The sequence below is a fragment of the Nyctereutes procyonoides genome, unplaced genomic scaffold (genome assembly GCF_905146905.1).
Source record: "Nyctereutes procyonoides isolate TBG_1078 unplaced genomic scaffold, NYPRO_anot_genome, whole genome shotgun sequence".
Classification (NCBI taxonomy): domain Eukaryota; kingdom Metazoa; phylum Chordata; class Mammalia; order Carnivora; family Canidae; genus Nyctereutes; species Nyctereutes procyonoides.
This window is the reverse complement of record NW_026575126.1, coordinates 49,078,687-49,098,619: the sequence shown is the minus strand read 5'-3', so window position 1 is coordinate 49,098,619 and position 19,933 is coordinate 49,078,687. Positions and strand designations below refer to the sequence as shown.

The 19,933-nt window shown below is 39.3% G+C and overlaps 1 protein-coding gene across 1 annotated transcript in view; it reads left to right on the top strand.

Moving 5' to 3' along the window:
- PARN (poly(A)-specific ribonuclease) overlaps window positions 1–19,933 on the top strand; it is a 156,180-nt gene that overhangs the window by 54,060 nt on the left and 82,187 nt on the right. Inside the window, exons 20-21 of the mRNA XM_055340577.1 lie at window positions 795–881; window positions 3,279–3,353. Coding sequence (XP_055196552.1) covers window positions 795–881; window positions 3,279–3,353 — 162 coding nt within the window. The remainder of the gene's footprint in view (window positions 1–794; window positions 882–3,278; window positions 3,354–19,933) is intronic.

The window sequence follows — 19,933 nt, the reverse complement described above, 5'->3', positions numbered from 1 at the left end:
CATTGAAAACCTTGGAAGACTTGTCTGTCTGGGAAGTGGTTGCTGCTGTTTTGGATTATTCTCTGCTTTCTCCTCCTTCCTGTCCCATTCTTCTGTTCCATTGCTCGTGCTAGTCTGGGTTTATTTGCCTTAATCCACACCACAGGGATATAGAAATGGGTGAGCTCTACCCAATGGTAATAGTCATTGTAGTGATGATCAGAACACATAGATTGCCCTCTAGATTAGACTTCTATTTTGATGCACTCTTCTCACAACAGTTCTGCAAGCTAAACATCATCATTCCCAGTTTATAGCCATGAGTGGCTAGAGCAGTTCGGTCTCTTGCTCAGAGGTGCACAGTTGAGTGGTGGGTCTGAGGTTAGAACATAAGACTGTGACTCAGGACTGTTTCTACTTAAACTCAGTCCATCGGATTTTGGACGGTGGTGCTAAGTAAACATACGAACAACTAGATTAACAGTAAAAAGTTAAACACTTAGTGAAATGTCTTGAACAAAGTAGCCATTTTTCCCCCCTTGAAATAATTTTCATGGGAACTTCATAAGCAGAGGTGGTATGCATAGAATTGTCAGGATTCAATCCATTGTGAATTCTATAAAGTATCAGAGCCGAAGTTGAGGCTAAGATGGCAGAGTCATACCATTCCTAAAAATACTTTTAGGAGTTGCTTGGTAATCATGAGTCATTCCCAGCAGTTCCTCAAGAGAGCTGGGGGTTAGCTTCATTTTAGAACCACTGGTGTGTCATTCACTTTTCAGTTGTCAACCTTTTATCAAAAATTTGTCCCATAGTGCAACCAAAACGTGATCATGTTCTTCATGTGACATTCCCCAAAGAATGGAAAACCAGTGACCTTTACCAGCTTTTCAGTGCCTTTGGTAAGTAAATCACAAGTGCATGTGTAGTTTTAGGATTTTGCTATGTTTCTGGTCTGTGCAGGTGGCCGCAGGTACAACGACAACTTCAGCTTGGACATGAAAGAGTATTACTATGCAAGGGTTTGATCTCACTCATGGAATTTTTCAAGGTTTGGTATATTGGTATCTTTGTACTAACATGATCTGTGGAACTTTTAATAGCACCCTATAATAGAGTGCTATTATTAATCCACAGAAAGCAGGATACTATTACTATGACTGCCCTTACTGCTGACCATTGAAAATGAATCTAGGCTGAGGATAAATCATTTTTAAGATTAAATTCAGAGGGAAAGTCTGTTTCGTAAGGACAGGCGGTCACTGCTTGACATTGAATAGTCCAAGCAGATGAACGCAGATGTTTGAGAGGACCAAAAGATGAGTTATGTGTGCAGTAGGACTCTTCTCCTAATTCCTTTTTCTCAGATCAGGTGATAGGTTAAAAGGAACAGTCTTCTGATTAGGGTTCATAAAGACCGTTCTGATTGTCAGTCTCCAGCAGTGCCTGTTTATTTTAGCAAATGAAATATTTAAGCTGTTCTCTTTGGAAATTCTTGGATAAAGTAAAGGCAGTACAAACCTAAGTGGGCAATAATAAGACTGTTTAGTGTTTATGTACCTCAACAGGCTGGTATGTGGTCATTTAAAAAATATTTGAAGAGTTTATTAAAAGGTGGTGAAATGTTTGTTTTAAGGTTTAGTGTAAAAAGCAGATGCAAGGTAGGGCTCCTATACAACTAATACTTTTTTTTTTTTTTATAATACCTTGTATAGATCAGCCTGAAAAGAAGCCTCATGCTAGTATCACTGACTGCTTTAGATAGGTTTTTTTTCTTCTTTATGCTTTTCTATATTTTTATTTTTATTTTTTAGGGAAGGAGGGAGGGGGAGAGAGAGAGAGAAAGGAGGGGGAGAGGGAGACGAAAACAATCTTAAGCAGACTCCACACCCAGCGCAGAGCCTGACAAGGGGCTCCATCTCAGGATTTGGATATCCATCTCAGGACCCTAAGCCTATCTCAGGACCTGAGCTGAAATCAGGAGTCGGATGCTTAACCAATCGAGCCATTCAGGCATCCCAACTTTTCTGTATTTTCTAAAATAAGCATGTTTATAAGTAAAACACTTTATAGACTTAATTTTGGAAAAGTAAGCAGAAGGTAAGTTTCAGGAAAGTTATCCTAGTCTTTGCAGATGATCTCAATGACTTCTGAAATTCTAGTCCTGCTTTTTAATTTAAATACAGATCTAGAAATGCAGTTGGATTTCACAGCTCATTTCTTTGAGGGTTTTGATGTTGTTGCTGTATTTTCTCAATTTGTATTGTTAAGTTCTTATCTCTCTGTAGTCAGCCTTTAATTGGCTAAATTAAGTAGAATGCTCTGAGTAGAATTTTGTTTTCATTTTAATGAAAAGGAATCAGTTGGGTGATACTGGACAGGTAGCTTCTGTATCTTTGTGTCCTCATTGGAGATGGTGATGTTGATGTTGGTAAGACCATTTACTATATATAAGCATTGCATGAGGATTAAATGAGCTGATTCATGGAAAGCAATTAGGATAGTATGTGGTATATAGCAACAACTTAGAGCCTGTTCACTATTATTATTTATTGAAAACACGCAAGGTGGAGAAGTGACTTTTATAATTGAGCAAGTTATTAGGGTTCCTTACTGTGCAGTAGGGCATGAGTTTTTGTCCTATGACAGAGCAGTTTGCAAGCCTTTGAAAATTTGGGGAGGGGGATCCCTGGGTGGCGCAGCAGTTTGGCGCCTGCCTTTGGCCCAGGGCGCGATCCTGCAGACCCGGGATCGAATCCCACATCGGGCTCCCGGTGCATGGAGCCTGCTTCTCCCTCTGCCTATGTCTCTGCCTCTCTCTCTTTCTCTGTGACTATCATAAATAAATAAAAATTAAAGAAATTTAAAAAAAATTTGGGGAGGAATTAAAACATTCTTTGATTATTAAATTCCAGTGATGTCTGCCCATTTTTAGTAATTCTAGTCTTCCATGTTTTTTCAAGAAGAGTGGTAGCTAAATAATTAGACCTGGATATCAGATATCCAAATGAAGTCTGATAGTGATCTAAATGGTCAAATGTGGGGATCCCTGGGTGGCACAGCGGTTTGGCGCCTGCCTTTGGCCCAGGGCACGATCCTGGAGACCCGGGATCGAATCCCACATCGGGCTCCCGGTGCATGGAGCCTGCTTCTCCCTCTGCCTGTGTCTCTGCCTCTCTCTCTCTCTCTCTCTCTCTCTCTCTCTCTCTCTCTCTGTGACTATCATAAATAAATAAAAATTTAAAAAAATTTTTAAAAAATGGTCAAATGCTCCCTTTACTTTTATTTCAACATTACAGGTAACATTCAGATATCCTGGATTGATGATACATCAGCATTTGTTTCTCTCAGCCAGCCGGAACAAGTACAGATTGGTAAGTGCTTTGGACATTTGTTTTGTAAATTAATTAAAGTGGGAGCTCACCTTCCTTATACTGTAGGTTCCATTAGCTGATTAACAAGCACTGCAGCTTGGTTGGTTCAGAGCTGTCTCTAAAATAAAGGAAATAATTAGTACATATCACGTGTAGGTGAGAAAATAAGACAAATTTATTAATTCATTAGACATACTATGTAATGTATCTTTTCACTTCTTTCCTGTTCCCTTCCATTGCACTTTTTCTAAAACGAGTTACAGATTTGCTTTGAGAATAAAAATCAGCAAATTCAGAGGAATGGGGAACACCAAAAGGTGATACCTGTATTCTCCTTTCATCTCTGTACTTTTTCCATATATTTATAAGTTTTTGTGATCTATTCATTTCATTAAACTTGTATGGAATACTGGTTTTACAAACTGAAAGATATTTTATTTGTTTTTAAAATAGGATGGTAGAAAGATGGAATGCCACATCTCTTACTGGACCCTAAATAATTTTGATATTAACCATCTCAAAATGTTCTCTTTTCTTAGGATGAAAAGTTGAATAAAATATGTATTGTTCAGCTACTTATTCAAATAGATTTCAAGTTTTTCTGGTGCTTAATAATGTAGGAGAAAATTAAATTTTTTCTTCTTATTTAATAAGGTGCCACATACTAAAACTCTGTAATTCTGAGAATGTAACTATATGAGTAATTACGTAGAAAACTTCCACAAATATACATATTCAAATCAGAGTATTTTGGTGGTGGTTCTTAATTCTATGACCGTTGCAGGACTATAGGCTATATTGTAGTGAAAAGCTTGAGCTCTGCGATCATGCTGCTGCACTACCTCTAGTTGTGTGACGTTGGGCAAGTTATTTCATCTTGAGAAACTTCTGGTTATCTCTGTAAACTGGGATGATAGTATGGGCTTACTGGGGTTATTGTTAGGATAACATGAGATTTCATGTATATATATTTCATATATTTCATATATATATGAATATATATATACCGTGGCAGAGCTTTGTACTTTTACAATGGTCATTAATAGTGGATTTCATTGTGAGGTGTACTTTGGGAACACATGACACCAAGAATTAGCGTTGGATGCAGGGTGTGAATGTTGTCACTTGTTAATAGAGAGACCATTGAGATGGTGCACAAAAGAACTGATTATTAGAGAGCTGAAGATAACTTCAAGGGGGGGAAGGGACTCTGAGAACATAGCGAGATATTATGTGGCCATAAGGACGCAGAACCAGAACTCCTGGCTGGAAGTCCAATCAAATCCAAGTCCAATCCTCTGCTCAGCTTCTCCCTTTAGATTTCCCGCTGGTCCCACTTGGGTGACATTGAAACTCTGCAGTGGGATGGAAGGAGATGCAAAGGCTTGGAAGCCAGACTGCCCCTGGGACTAACCTCGCCTCTACCACCTGTCAGCCCTGTGTCTTTGGGCAGGTTCCATAATCGGGCTTCTCTGTCTGAGAGGTGGAGGCGATGATAGTTCCTTTGTGAAATGAGATCACGGACATTAAGTGCCCAGCAGGGAGCCTGGCACTCCACAAGCAGTGCTTGACAAATGCTAGGTAATTATTAAAATATCTGCTTGGCCTCCCTTGCCGTGAACAGTAAAAATGAGAGTCTGTAAAAGCTCTAAGACACTAGCTGGTGGTGTCTGCTTGCAAATACAAGCATAATTCCTTGTTTATGTCTATGGGTGTCAGTGATGCTTTTCATGTTGTCGTTATACCACATTTGATGTCCTGTGACGATTGCTCCCTCATTTATGATTGAAAGATGCCTCAAACAGTAGCTTCCCAACTCAGTATTTCACTCAGTGATACCTAAAATCTGGGAGCTGCATTTCAGAATCACGTTGCCACAGAAGCTCTGCAGTGTGATTGTTTTTCCTTGTGTGTTGTTTCCCTGAGGGCAACATCGAGTCCATCTTCTTCCCCAGTGACTCCTTCTTTAGTGCTTGGAATGCACTGTGGCTTGAGTAACTCAATGTGTGCCTGAGTCGGTAACATGGGGAAAAGGCCAGGTGAAAGTGTGACCTTTTTACCTTTTTCCTCCTAGATCAAGTAGATGACTGTTGTGTCTTGATATATGCAGCTTTACTAGTAAAGTCTAAGTTTCCATTGTTGTCTCTTACACAAAAGACATCTCTTTTCTTTTTAAGATTGTATTTATTTATTTGAGAGAGAAGAGGTAGAGAGCACAGGCAAGGGGGAGGGGCAGAGGGAGAGGGAGAAGCAGACTCCCTGCTGAGCAGGGAGGGTGATGTGGGGCTCAGTCCCAGGACCCCGGGATCATGACCTGAACCACAGGCAGACGCTTAACTGACTGAGCCACCCAGGCACCCTCACAAAAGACAGCTCCTAACATAAATACCTGACCATTTGCATGTGCCGTGCCTGTGACCATAATTCTCTTTGCCACAAACCATCCTCTTCCTCCAGAGCTTGGCTGTGTCCCACTTCCCTCGTCTCAGCTTAAACATCCATTTCTCTGAATGTCTTCCCTGGCTCCCTGTGCAGGGGATTGGACCCCATTTTCTGTGCCAGCCTGGCCTCCTCTACTGACATGTCATGTTTTGACTGTCTTCTCTGGTAGACTATAAACTCTCTGAGAGCAGGGACCAGACCTCTTGCTCACCATTGTGTTTTCAGTGCTCAGAGTAGTGACTGACATTAGCAAAGAAGTTAAATGTTTGTTGAGCCCAGTAAGTGATATTCAGGGTATAATGACTTAGCAATGCCTTTCTGCATGGGCCGGATATATCTGATGTCTCTGGTCTTTTGCTGTGATTTATAAAATTATGCAGATGTTTCATTGAAAGACCGTGTAAAATCTGTTTTTTATAGCAGTTCTTTTAATGACAGAGAGACCGAGGATGTCTAAAGTGCTGCAAACCCTATTAATGTTATCTTAAACAAATTACTTATTCATTTCAGCGGAAACAGAGGGCCTGTAGATCAATAACGTAACATTGGAAAAATCATTAAATGCCTATTTATATAGCAGCTTGTAATGGCTTCTTTGGCGCTGTTACAGACTGATTTTTTGATTTACATTTAAGAAGTTGCTTCTTACCTGACACCTGTCTTTTTCTTTTGCTAGCACTAAATCTAATCAAGATATTTTAAAAAGCCATTTTCAGTATCTTGAATATGAAAGTTCTCTTTTTCTGCAGAACTTTGTTGTACTAATTATTAAAACCCTTCTTGAAACTAATAATATATAGTATATGTTAATTAAATTGAATTTAAATAAAAAATTAATTTAAAAAACCCCACCTTCTACCAAGTGCTATTTGGTTTGGTTGCTGATTTTTTGTTTGTTTGCAAGAGATTAGGTGAGCATTCCAGTGGCTTTGGGCTTGTCCAAGTGGTGAGAGCCCATACCAGCCATACATTCAACATTATCCCCTTGTAGCTCCTCAGATAAGATAGTACATGACTATGGAGAACATCACCTGTTCTCACTGTTTGAGAATTTTCCTCAAAGTTGCAGAGTAAGAGATCATCACCTTTAAGGGTCACATCTGAATAGCTCATTCATATTTAAGATTTTTATATTCCTAATGTAGTTTTGTTAAATGAGGGAGGGACCCAGCAATATTTTAAAAGTCAGAGAACCTTTTAGTCATACTCTCAATATTTAGCCATTGAGTATTTTTGAGTGTCCTAAACGCATTATAAATTTTCATATGAATAGCTTGAGAGAAAAATAACCTTCTCATTTATTTTGAAAGCTGGAAATTGCAGTGCACTACCAGAAATTTATAAAAACACAAAAATTGATAAAAGCACTTTAAAAGATGTAGACACCTGACAATTATTTTGTAAAAGCAGCACAAATTCAGGTATTTGTATAAATTACTGATATGCTGCCTAGGAGCTTGTTCAGGACAGTGTGTTGGGATGGAGGGAGAAACTTGCTTCATTTTAGTCTAGGGTATGAGTGTGTTTATATTAAATTGTACTTTCAAAAGCACAGCTTTTATTTGTGCTGAACAGATGAATATTAGAGTTGTGGATATGACTGGAGGCCATTGTTCAATACTGTTTTGCTGAAAGGTGCTTATAACTTTAAACTTTACCTGTGCTTTTTGGTTCTTTTAATGTCTGCAGAATTTGTATTGATAACCGCTTGCTTCACATGCAGTATTGGTGATTTGTGTTTTCATTTTTCCTTGATCACACTAGCTGGGGGATACTGATTTTGATGATCTTTTCAAAGAGCCAGCTTTTGGCTTAGTTGTATTGTTTGTTTTTGTCTGTGTGCTGTATTTCTGCTTTTTCTCCTCAGTTTTTTTTTTTTTTAAGATTTATTTATTTATTTTAGGGACAGAGAACGGAGAGCACTCATGAGCATGAGTGGAAAGGGTAGAGAGAGAGGGAGAGAGACTTTCAAGCTGACTCCATGCTGAGTGTGGAGCCCAATGTGGGTCTTGATCCTCACAATCCTGAAATTATGACCTGAGCTGAAACCAAGAGTCAGCTGCTAAACCAACTGCGCCACCCAGGCACCCCTTTCTTCCTTTTTTCCTCCATTCTTTTTCCTTTTTCTTTTCCTTTTTCTTTTCCTTTTCCCTTTCCCTTTCCTTTCCCTTTCCCTTTCCCTTTTCCTTTCCCTGTACACAACCTAGGGCTCAAACTCACAACCACAAGATGAAGAGGCACATAGTCTTTCAGTTGAGCCAGCCAGGTGCCCTCTTTCCTTCCTTTTATTTCCTTTGGGTTTACTTTGCCCTTCTTCTTTCCACTTCCTGAGGTAGAACCATATGTGATTGATTTTTAAAAATTTTTCTAGGGGTGCCTGGGTGGCTCAGTTGGTTAAGTATCCTACCCTTGATCTCGTCTCAGGTCTTGATCTTATGGTCGTGAGTTCAAGTCCCGCATTGAGCTCCATGCTGGACATGGAGCCTACTTAAAAAAAAATTAATCTAAAATTTTGTATGCCTGGCCTTCTAGAGATTGTCCCTGGGTCTTTTATGGCTTAGTGGTTGGCCACTGATTGGTTAGGTGTGTGTTTGAACACTATGATCCAGTGAGGCTTCCACCCTTTGACAGCTGGGTTGGGGAAGACTTTCAGCATTCAAGCAGTTTTCAAGTCTTCCCCACTTCTTACTTTCAGCTGTACCTTCTTTTCTCCTGTGTGGGTGTACCAACCCTCACAGCCAGCTCATGCTGTGGATGTAGCCAAGACTCTTTCCTACTCATAGATTTTGACCTTTTTTTTTTGTTTCTAATATAAACATTTAAAGTCACAAATTAAAAAAAAAATAAAGTCACAAATTATTCTCTAAGCACTGCTTTAGGTGTATCCCACAAATTGCACGTTATCATTCCGTTATCCTCAAGTTAGATGCCTTTCTAATTTCTCTTTTTTGACCCTGGATTATTTAGAAGTATGTTCCTGCATTTCCAGGTGATTCCCCATGATCCCTTGTTACTAATTTCTAGTTTAATTCTGTTGTGATTAGAGATTTCACCATGATTTCAGTCTTCTGAAGTTTACTGAAATTTGTATTAAGGCCTATCTTGCTGAACAGACTACGTGTACTTGAAAAGAATGTGAGTTCTGCAGTATATGGTTTGGAGTATAAATATTACTGTTGCTCAGATATTCAGTGTCTTTACTGATGTTTTATCTAATTTACCATTTTTGAGAGAGATGTTAATAAAATCTATGATTATGGAATTGTCTTTTTCCCCCTTTAATTTTGTCAGTTTTAAGGCTGTGTTATTAGATGCATACACACTTGTGACTACTTTTTTTCCCGATAAATTGACTTCTTCATTTTGAAACATCCCTCTTTATCTTTTGTATCATTACTGTTTTTAGGCCTACCTTATTTGATATTAATATAATCAGTCTATCCTTCTATGTGTGTTTTTTCAAAGATTTTATTTGTTTATTTGAGAGAGGGAGAGAGCATGCAGGAATGGTGTGGGTAGGAGGGAGTAAAGGGAGAGAGGGAGAGGGAGAAGCAGACTTCCCACTGAGCAGGGAGCTGGATGTAAGGCTTGATCTCAGGACTCTGAGATCATAACCTGAGCCGAAGGTAATGCCAAAGGTAGAAACTGAGCCACTGAGGTGTCCTTATCCTTCTTGTGTTTTTTATGTTTGCCTAGTATATCGATATTTTTCCTTCCATAGATTCAACTTATCTGTCATATATAAATGTAATTACTTATTTGCTTTTGTCATTTTAAAACTTGTTCTTTAAAGAAGTCCATATTACTTTCTCTCTTGTCTTTTTAATCTCATCTCTTCACATTCTTTTTTAGTGGTTGCTTTAGAAATTTTAACATCTATCCATAACTTTTCACAGTCTACTTAGAGTTCATATTATACCAGTTCACATATAATGTAGAAACCTTAACATGTGTAGATGTCCACTTAGTTTTCATGCTGTAGTTGGCATATATATAATATGTGCATACGTTATAAATCCTATAAAGTGTTATAATTTTGCTTTAAAGAGTCATATGTATTTTAAGAAATTAAAAGGCGAAATTCTTTTCTCTTTACCCTGATATTTACCATTTCAGGTGTCTTCCTTCATTCCTGAAGATCCAAGTTTCTTTTGAGTATCATCTCACTTCAGCCTAAAGAACTTCCATCGGTATTTCTTGCAATGCTGCTCATTGTCTTAGGTTTTTTTTGTTTTTTTTTTTATACTACAACAGTCTTTATTTTGCCTTCATTCATGTAGGATATTTTAGCTGGCTCTATAGAATTCTGGATTTCTCTCTTAGCATTTTAAAGATGTTGATCCACTGTCTTCTGGTCTCCATGGTTTCTGATGAGATGTCTACAATAATTTGTGTCATTGTTGCCATATAGAAATGTAGATATTCAAGATTTTCTTTGTCATTGAATCATTGGATTTCAGCAGTTTGACTGTGATGTACTTAGGCACGGCTTTCTTTATAATTATCCTCTTGGGGTTGACTAACTGTCTTGAATCTGTAAATTTAATTTTTAAAAATTTTTAGAAGACTTTTTAAAAAGGTAATCTCTGCATCCAACATGAGGCTTGAACTCACAACCCCAAGATCAGGAGTTGCATGTTCTACTGATTGAGCTAGCCAGGTGCCCCTTGAATCTGTACATTTGTGTCTTTCACCAGATTTAGGAAGTTTTTAGACACTATTCAAGTATTTTGTTGTTGTTGTTCTGTATTCTCTTGCCTCCCCTCTCCTGGGAGGCTCCAATTACCTACCATTACCTCAGGTATGCAGGAGACTTTTTGATATTGTTCCAGGGTTCCTGAGGCACTGTACATTTTTTTTAACCTTTCTTTTTTCTTCTTCACATTGGTTAATTTCTATTTATCAATAAGCTCACTGGCTTTTCATCCAGTCATCATTATTCTGCTCTTAAGCCCATCCAGTGAATTTTTTATTTCACATATTGTGTTTTTCAGTAATGTTATTTCCATTCAGTTTATCTTTATCTTTCCTATTTCTCTGTTGAGATTTCCTATCTTTATGTGGAGCCTCTGTTCCCTTTACCTCTGTGAACATAATTAGAATAGCTCCTTTAAAGTCTTTGTCTAATAATCCCAGCATCTGCATCACTGAGACGTTGGCATTAGTTGATCACTTTTCCCTTGAGCATGGGTCATGTTTTCTTGGCTCTTCCTATGTCAAATAACTTGGGATTGTTTCCTGGACACTGTGAATGTACTTTTGTGGAGATTCTGCATTCACTTATATTCCCTCAGAAGAGTCTTGATATTTTTGTCTTAGGTTTAGCAGCATTTAACTTACTGAAACTCAGATGACAAGCTCTCACATATCGTGGTGGGGGTTGCCTCAGATCTGAGCTCAGACTGCCGTCAGCCTACCACCTGTAAGGTTAAGTGAGGGTCAGCCAGACACATGGGCTGAGTCTGTACACTAAATTTGGGCTTCCTGTTTTCTGTTTTTCTTCTGCCCTAGGATTCCCTTTGAATTCTAGTGCTATGAGTTGCCTACTGCTTCTGAGTCCTCCTACCAGGAAGACAGAGGACTTTCCTTGCAAAGTTCTAGTTGCCTCATGCCCTTGTAACTGCAATTTCCTCTTAGGGTATAGTCACACAAAAAAACCCCAGGAAATTCACTTTGTGCTGGCTGGCTTCCTCTGGTTTTTTACTCCTTTGCAAAATCTACCTGTTTTTTTCATGTTTCAGGGCCCTCAGATACTTGCTTTCTGCATTTTTAACCCCCAGAGCTCATAGTTGTTTTCAGCAGAAAAGCTGATTTGTTAGGAGCTTATTCCTTCCAATTCTGGAGGCAGAACACCTTTACCTGTGCTTTTAAATTGTTGCTCTTACATTGATGCAACACTTCTGCCATATTATAGAGCATGCTTAAACTACCTTTTTCTGCTTGTTAAATAACATTTTAAGAAAATATTATGTATAACACATTAAAAAAAAACCCTATGACTTCCCTCTTTTAGCCAATTAAAACTGACTTAAGTTCAGTTCCTTTTGGGTAGGCATGCATACCTACAGACAAAATCCAGATACAAAGTATTTGATATCTTGGCTTTTGTTTGTGGTCTTTTTCATAGTTCGCTAGTGTGTTACTGTATATTTATTCTTGTCAAAGAGGAAATGTGCAAAACACTCAAGAAAGAACTAAAAAAATGAGTGTTTTTCCCCTTCATATTAATTTTCCTAGTCTTAAACCTCGCATAGTATTGGTTTGCAACAATTATCTTGAATTATAACTGTAGCAATAGATAAATGCATTCAACTGTGACACGACTTTAGAAGGGTTCTATTAAATAAGCTTGTTTTAGAGGAAGGGATTGGTAACTTACTTGTGTATGTAAACGACAAATGATTTTCATGCCATAAATAATGCTTCCTAGAAACAATGTATTTGTTTTTATATACCCAAGATTTTTATGGTAGTGGCTTATTGATAAAGGAAAATCATTATTATGAGATGTGTAAATGTCTGTGTTTTGTGTACATATCTTCTGTTGAGAACTTCTTTTTTTTTTTTTTTAATTTTTATTTATGATAGTCACAGAGAGAGAGAGAGGCAGAGACACAGGCAGAGGGAGAAGCAGGCTCCATGCACCGGGAGCCCGACGTGGGATTCGATCCCGGGTCTCCAGGATCGCGCCCTGGGCCAAAGGCAGGCGCCAAACCGCTGCGCCACCCAGGGATCCCTGTTGAGAACTTCTTAAAGCAGCTGACTTTTTTTTTAAATTCCTCTAAGTCACTTAATCCACAAAAAGCACTGTGGAAGTTTTTAATAATATTTATTAAGAGCCCTCTTGTTTTCCTAATTCCCCCATGTGTTTAATCTTGAGAATTAGCAGTCTTACACATCTTTACTATGGAATCTGTATCAGGCAGATTTATTTGAAAGTAACAATAACTTGGACTTTTCCTAATTAGTATTCTTCAGGGCATTAGCTAGTATGAGAATTGGACGGAAAGCTTCCTGACTGCCACATAAGGCTTCCCAAGTTCTTAATATAATTACCAGCATTAAAGTAGCAGTGACAAAATGAGGTCTGTGGCAGTGAGAACATATCCAGGAGAAAATGCAGTGTTTGTGCTCTAGAGGTGGAGTTTTCATATTCTGTTGAATTGTTTCTGGTCCAAAGCAATGGATTTGATTTTTCTATTCTAGAAGCCATGTTGTCCGGATCTAAAAATGTTGCTTCATGTTGCACTGTCAGAATATTCAGTAGATCTGTCATATTTAATTGTAATATTATTCATAACAAACTGCTCTTGTTGTGCTCTCCTGCCCCCAGTTTTAGAAGTAAATAAAATTCATTGTTGAAAATGTGAAAAATATTTGAAAATATAAAGAAGAAAACAATTCAGTCATGGCCTCACAACCTAGACATAATACTAGTAATATTTTGATTTGTATTTCTTTTTTGTTTTATTTTGTACAGATAAGTGTTTTCATAACTTTTTAATATTAGTTGGGATCTGGCTACAGATGTATTTTTGGATCAGCTTTTTAAGTTAATAGTAGATCATGAGCATTTCTCATGCTGTCGCAGTTTTCTAGGAGAGTTTTCTTTTAATGGATGCATTACATTTCACATAACTTATTTAATTATAATCCTTTGGGATGGTTAAGTATTGACTGTTTTAAATTCTTTATTTTGGGGGGCAGCCCCGGTGGCTCAGTGGTTTGGTGCCGCCTTCGGCCCAGGGTATGATCCTGGAGACCCGGGATCGAGTCCCACGTCGGGCTCCCTACATGGGGCCTGCTTCTCCCTCTGCCTGTGTCTGTGCCTCTCTCTCTCTCTGTGTCTCTCATGAATAAATGAATAGAATATTTAAAAAAAAAACTTTATTTTAAAAATTTTTTAGTATTTTTATTAGTTTTTTAAAGATCTTATTTATTGGGGCACCTGGATGGCTCAGTCGGTTAAGTGTCTGCCTTCAGCTCAGGTCATGATCCCAGGGTCCTGGTATTGAGCCTCGTATCAGGCTCCCTACTCAGCGGGGAATCTGCTTCTCCCTCTCCCACTAGCCCTCAACCCCCAATTCCTCTCCCCCTATTTATGCTCTCTCTTGCTCGCTATCTCTCTCTCAAATAAGTAAAATCTTAAAAAAAAAAAGAAAAAGATTTTATTTGTTTGACAGAGCAAGAGAGCACAGCAGCAGGGAGGGGTAGAGGGAGAGGGAGAAATGCCCTCCACCGAGCAGGGAGTCCAACACAGGGCTAGATCCCAGGAACCTGGGATCATGACCCAAGCCAAAGGCAGACACCCTAAATTAATTCTTTAAAGAGTGTGTTTATACCTTAGTCTTTGTACCTGAAGCAGAATCATTTTTTAAAATTAAATTTTTAAAATAAAATTCTGAAGATTGTGAAATCATTAAATTCAAATGATCTTGAAAAAAATCTAAAAACAACTCGTGTTTCTTATTAAACAGTGATGATTTATTTTTGTTAATAGAAAAATTTTAAACCCTCAGAAAACCAAAAAAATCAGTGTCCCCTCTTTATTAACAAAGATAATTACAGTATATTTGAGTTTTACCTTTCCATTGTGCATGTGTTAAATGTATATTTCATATAAGTTAATGTATACTTTACATACTATTTTAGTTCTTTTAACAGTTTTCTTTGTTGGACGTTTAATTTAAGCAATTTTAGGACCCTCCACTCCTGTTCCAAAATAAGCTTTTATTTATTCTTCTGATTGAGCCTTAGAATCTTTTGGTTGGGGTCACTCAAAAAGCCCCCTGGGATTTTTCACTGACATTTTAACAAATTAATGATATTGACATCTTTATTTGGACATACTGCTTCTGTATGACCAGGAATATAACGCGTCTCTGTATACATTCAGAGAATCTTGCATATCTTTGAATGCAGTGGTACGTTTGTTGATATTTTTATCATGCATACTATTTAAGGTTATGCAGAATACTTTGGAAAGCAAGGACCATCGTGCCTGATTTAGTACCACAGTCATAGCTCCCTCTTGGTAAGTTTTTGGAATGTGGGTGGCAGTAGGAGATTAAAGCTGTGAGATCAATCTGCCTGATTGCTTTCAGGCCCCTAACAGACTAACTTTGAGGACTCAGTGTAAACGTAGCTCTCTGATTTTTATTCCTGAGGCTTCCCGTGCCATTTGGTGGTGTTTTTGTCACCGGAAAGAGGGAGCTGGTATAGGTTAGCTGTGTCTATCTTCACACGTTTGCATTGCTTTCTCATCCACGATTTACAACCTATTTTAAAAAACAAAATAAATATGGTTTTACCAAATTTGAAATAGTATAAGTGAAATGATTTGGGGGTACCTCAATGGCTATTTAAAAATACTATTTGGTTACTAAAAATGTGACCAGTGAATCTCTTCGGATGGTAGGATTACAGGTAGATTTACTTTATTGTGGGTTTTTTTTTTCATTTTCTGACTTTTTTAGAGTGAACAAGTATTAACTAGGTGTTAAAATATTTAAATTTAATACGAAAACATTATTACTTGCCTTTTTATAAGTGCAGGAGCATAGCAAAGGGAAATGTCTTACTTTTGAAACTCTTCAATGGTTGGCAGAGTTGTTCCTTCATATGGCTGACTGTAGTTATTTTGTATTTTTTTTTCTAATCATGAAATTTATAGAATTAGTTTTTCTGGATTTTCCTCCTTCACCTTCTTGGTTTAAATCCTCTGTTCTGAAAGGGTGAGTATGAAACAGTTTTGATACATGCTCCTATTGATAATATTTCCACCACTGGGGTGGACTCCTGGGTGGCTCAGTAGTGGAGCATCTGCCTTAGGCTCAGATCATGATCCCGAGGTCCTGCAATCAAGTCCTTCATTGGGTTCCCCATAGTGAGCTTGCTTCTCCCTCTGCCTATGTTTCTGCCTCTCTGTCTTTCATGACTAAATAAATAAAATCTTAAAAAAAATAATTTCCTCCATTGGGTATTTTTTACAACCTGTCTTTTCTCTTTTGTCTTAGAGAGAAGCCCAGATATTACTTTTTAGTAGCAGGATAAATGTCACGTCATTATGTTTAGCAAATATGCCAGAAAATGCTAGACTACTGGAGTGTTGGGTAACTTAAAGTTGAGGTGGTGGTGACCCTAGCACTTCAGACCATGGTTTTGCCTTACCTTCTATACTCCACCTCAATATATCTAAGCATTACTTAGCTTTTTTAATGTTGTAGGATTATAAAAAGCAAACATTGCTTAAAATAAAACAAATCTCACTGTGTAACTAGAAGGAATGCCCTTTGTCCTTTCTGCATGTTAATTGGAGAAATGTGGGGAACTGATTTGTTTTCCAATTGCCTCAAAGGCCAGGGAGCAAACTGCTATAGTCTTGGGAAAAGGAACATAGAAAAGATAACACATTAAAATAATATTTTGAAACAGATTTTTTTCCTCCACACAAATCTTTATTATTATAAGAGAAGGGAAATAAATCATAATAGCATATTACATAGCAAAAAGAAATACAAGCTACATAGAAGACATCTACTGATTTTAGTAATTGTCAGTTCCTGAAATAAGTTTACATTACTTTGAAGCATGAGCAGGGTCACATTTAGGTGTGTGTGTTTGTAATTGTGTTTCAGATGGTGTGTAAGCCTTATTGACTTACCACTGTATATTGCTAGGTACCCTTATTTGTCTATTATGTTCAGTGTTATTTATAGTAACAGAGAAGAGAATAATTATGAAGGGATTTTGCAGGGTTTTTAACAAGATGGTTTTCTTTTGAAATCTGCACTGTTAATCTTTGCATAAATATTTGTCTACTGCTGAAGAACAGAAGGACTAAATTGAGATGGGGAATGGAGATGAAGTAATAGTCTCTGCATTCAAGGAATTCATGGTTTAATGATGCAGACAGGTATCTAGATGGCGGGTGCATCAGCGCATGCTCAGTGCTATGTTAAGGGAGGAAGAACCCACCCAGACTGTCGTGAAGATGCAGAGAAGAGTCAGCAGGGAAGGCTTCCTGGAGCAGGTGATGCCTGTGCTGATCCCAGCAGGTAGCCTGTGAAGAAGGCTGAGAAAGCTTTAGTGAAGAGCAGGACCAGCATATCCTTTGATAGGACTGGAGCGGAGGTCCAAGTGGTGGGATGGCTTGGGGGGTGGAGGAGGGGGTATGGAGAGGGGGCTGATAGAGGATAGAAACACAGGATTTGTATGTTAAAAATAGGAATTTGAAATTTATCCTTTTTATAAATCTTGCTGTAATGTTGGTTTGGGCTTATTTTTAATTTTTAAAAATAAAATATTACATCTAAATAGTTTTCTTTTAGAAGTCTGAGGCCTTTTGAAAGAATTTCCAGGTGTTGAGTGGCAAGTTTGTCAACTAGACAGGGAGCTGCCTTTGGAAAGCTGGACTGTTGTCAGAGGCGTCCCTCCCACCCCTGCCCTGCCCCATGGCACTCTTCCAAATGCGTATGGTGGCATTTTAGCACTGAGTCAAAAATAGATGGACATATTCGAGCAAGTTCTATTTATTTTTAAAAGTCTAGAAGGTTGGTTTTGCATTTACTCTAGTTCATAGCCTTTTCTAAGAGACTGAGGCCAAATTGAATTTATCTGGGAACCTGCCACATCTATAAATGCTACACAGAGTAATAAATGGGCCATTGGCTTCCAAGAATTGGTGACAGTGCACTTCAGTTCCTAATTTAGAGTTCATGAAAATTATCCCTTGACAAACAAGATTATAAAAAAAGAAATTCTGCTTGGATGGATCCATCTTTTGATAAACAGTTAAACGTTGTTTACACAAACATTACTGGAGTGAGTCAAGGTAGGGAGTAAATGACCAGATGATGGAATGCAGATGGCAGGTGACTGAGCCAAATCTTGTCCCACTTGCTTTGCCTCACTCAGCAGACTACGCTAGGCTTCTTCAAGTGGGGAATAGCTGTGGTGTCTGGGAAGGTGCTAGTACAGGCTGGGGGAGGCTTTGCGGAGAGGCCTGAGTGTGGTCCTTGAGAGAGGGCCGACTAGGTTAGCAGAGAAGGGAGGGGTGTGCAAGTATCGAGGTAGGATGAAAGTGGATGTTGGCGACAGTGTTCGTCAGACAGTGGTTCACACTCCCTCATTGGGTTGTGAAATAATTTTAGTGAGTGTGATCAGCATTTTTATAAAAGGAAGGAGTTAGCAACTTTCAGGGTGAGTCCCATATACTAAAGGTAAGTTTGCTTTTTTTGATGTAACCCTTTTCAGGTATAAATCTGTACATGTGGATATACATCTGTTTACACTGCTTTGTAATAAAAATGTATTGTTGCAGGCTGTGGTCACAAAGGTTTGAGCTCACGTGCTTTAGGAAACTTCCATGGAGGCTGAGCACTATAACAGGTGCTTAGTAGTAGGGGAGGAAGTGAGGGTAACTCTGACAAAGATCTTGACCTTCAGGTGTTTCCTGTCTCTAGAGCAATCTGGGGCCAGGGATTCATGTGGACAGACCCTGGGGGGGAATGCTCATTACTTTACATCTCCGCTGGCCAGGAGGAGATTTCCATGCTTCTCACCAAGAAAGGGATATTACACTTAATCTCGCTCTGCTCTCCATCCCCTTTGCTTGGGCCTCCTCATGGAGGGAGGACAAATATCATATCTGATGAGTAAAAGGAAGAAGCTGACACCCAAAGGCTTTTTTTGATCAGGGGGTAGGGTCATAGCCTTGAAGAAGTCAAGCCTGGAAACCAGGTTTCTATTTCCTAGTCTCTTCTGGCAGCAGAGACTAGGAAATAGTTGAGAGTTTAGAGGCTCTGTGCAGCTGTCCAGTCTCTCCACTGATGGGGTCTCCTGATGGACTCTTCAGGCGGTGGCAGCAGCTATAGTAGGATGCTCCATTTACCTCAGGCCCAAGATCCACCACCAACACCATCTACTAGGGAGTATTATATACCCTGGGGGAACATACAGGTGATGCCGAGTCATCATTAGCTCTTCCATCTTTCCTTCAACTTGTTAGGACCCATAAGAGAGGATGATGCTCCCCACCTGTCATTCCCTACCCATGGGAGTTGTGGTTGGAAAGGGTCAGACTCAGAGCGCCTTGGTTATTGCTGCCTCCGTCAGATTTCCACGTGGTGCCAGAGCAGTGGAAGGCCTCTTCTGCATGCCCCGTCAGGTGTGGGTGTGATTCTGGTGGCACCATAAGGAATTTCTTTCACAGGGCATGGCAAGTTCTGCAGGATGGGAGAGCTGAGAGGCTGGGTGTGGCTGTAACATTTCTGAAAGTAGAATGACAACCAGGAGTGAGGGACCTCTGGTTAGAATTTTTTATGTTCTGTGATCGGTCTCTTAGGGTGTTTACTTACCACTGACATTGTTCAGATTTTGTGAAAACCCAATTTTCTAGTCTGCCACCCTTCTGGGTTAATTACCAAACAGTTAAAGTGCTTTTTAACTCTAGACAGGACTCTTCGTGTCTTAATTCTGGCTCGCCAACCAGAAGATGGTGCTGTGGTGCTGGCAGCCAATCCACCTTTCTCTCTTCAAGTTAAACTTGTCGTCTAAATGCTTATTCACGCTAAGTAACGTGGGCAGATTTGGTGTGCTGCATTCACAGTGCACCCCACATGCAGTGTGTCACCAGAATGGCATCATGGAACATTCGTGGGATCAACCCGACACGGGGGTGGGGGGGTGCAGGGGTGGGAGAGGTGGGCCTTGATTAAGGGTGCTTGCTCAGGGCCACCTTTGCACTCGGGGTAGAGTGACAGTGTTGGAGTCAGGATGAAAACATCTTGTCGGTGCTGTGCTAGTTGGTTCCTAAAGTGACCCCTGTACTCACAAAGGATAAGAAGAGACAGAAAGGGCCATGCCACTCCAGATGGGTAGGCAGCAGGTTTGATACAATGAAGGAACTTCCTTACGAGGCTTGTCTAGGGCTCCGCAAGATGAGTAGATCTGTGCACCTGCTGGCCAGAACATTCAGAGTTTGTATAGAGGCCTTCATGGGGTTCCATTGTGTGTACCTCCCAGCTGGTCTCCACACCACCTTTCTCTCTCAAGGCTGTGTCCTTGGAACAGCTCCCACTGTGGGAATGGTAGGCAGGGAAGGACTGGGAAGGGTTTGAGGATCCTCTGATTGCCTG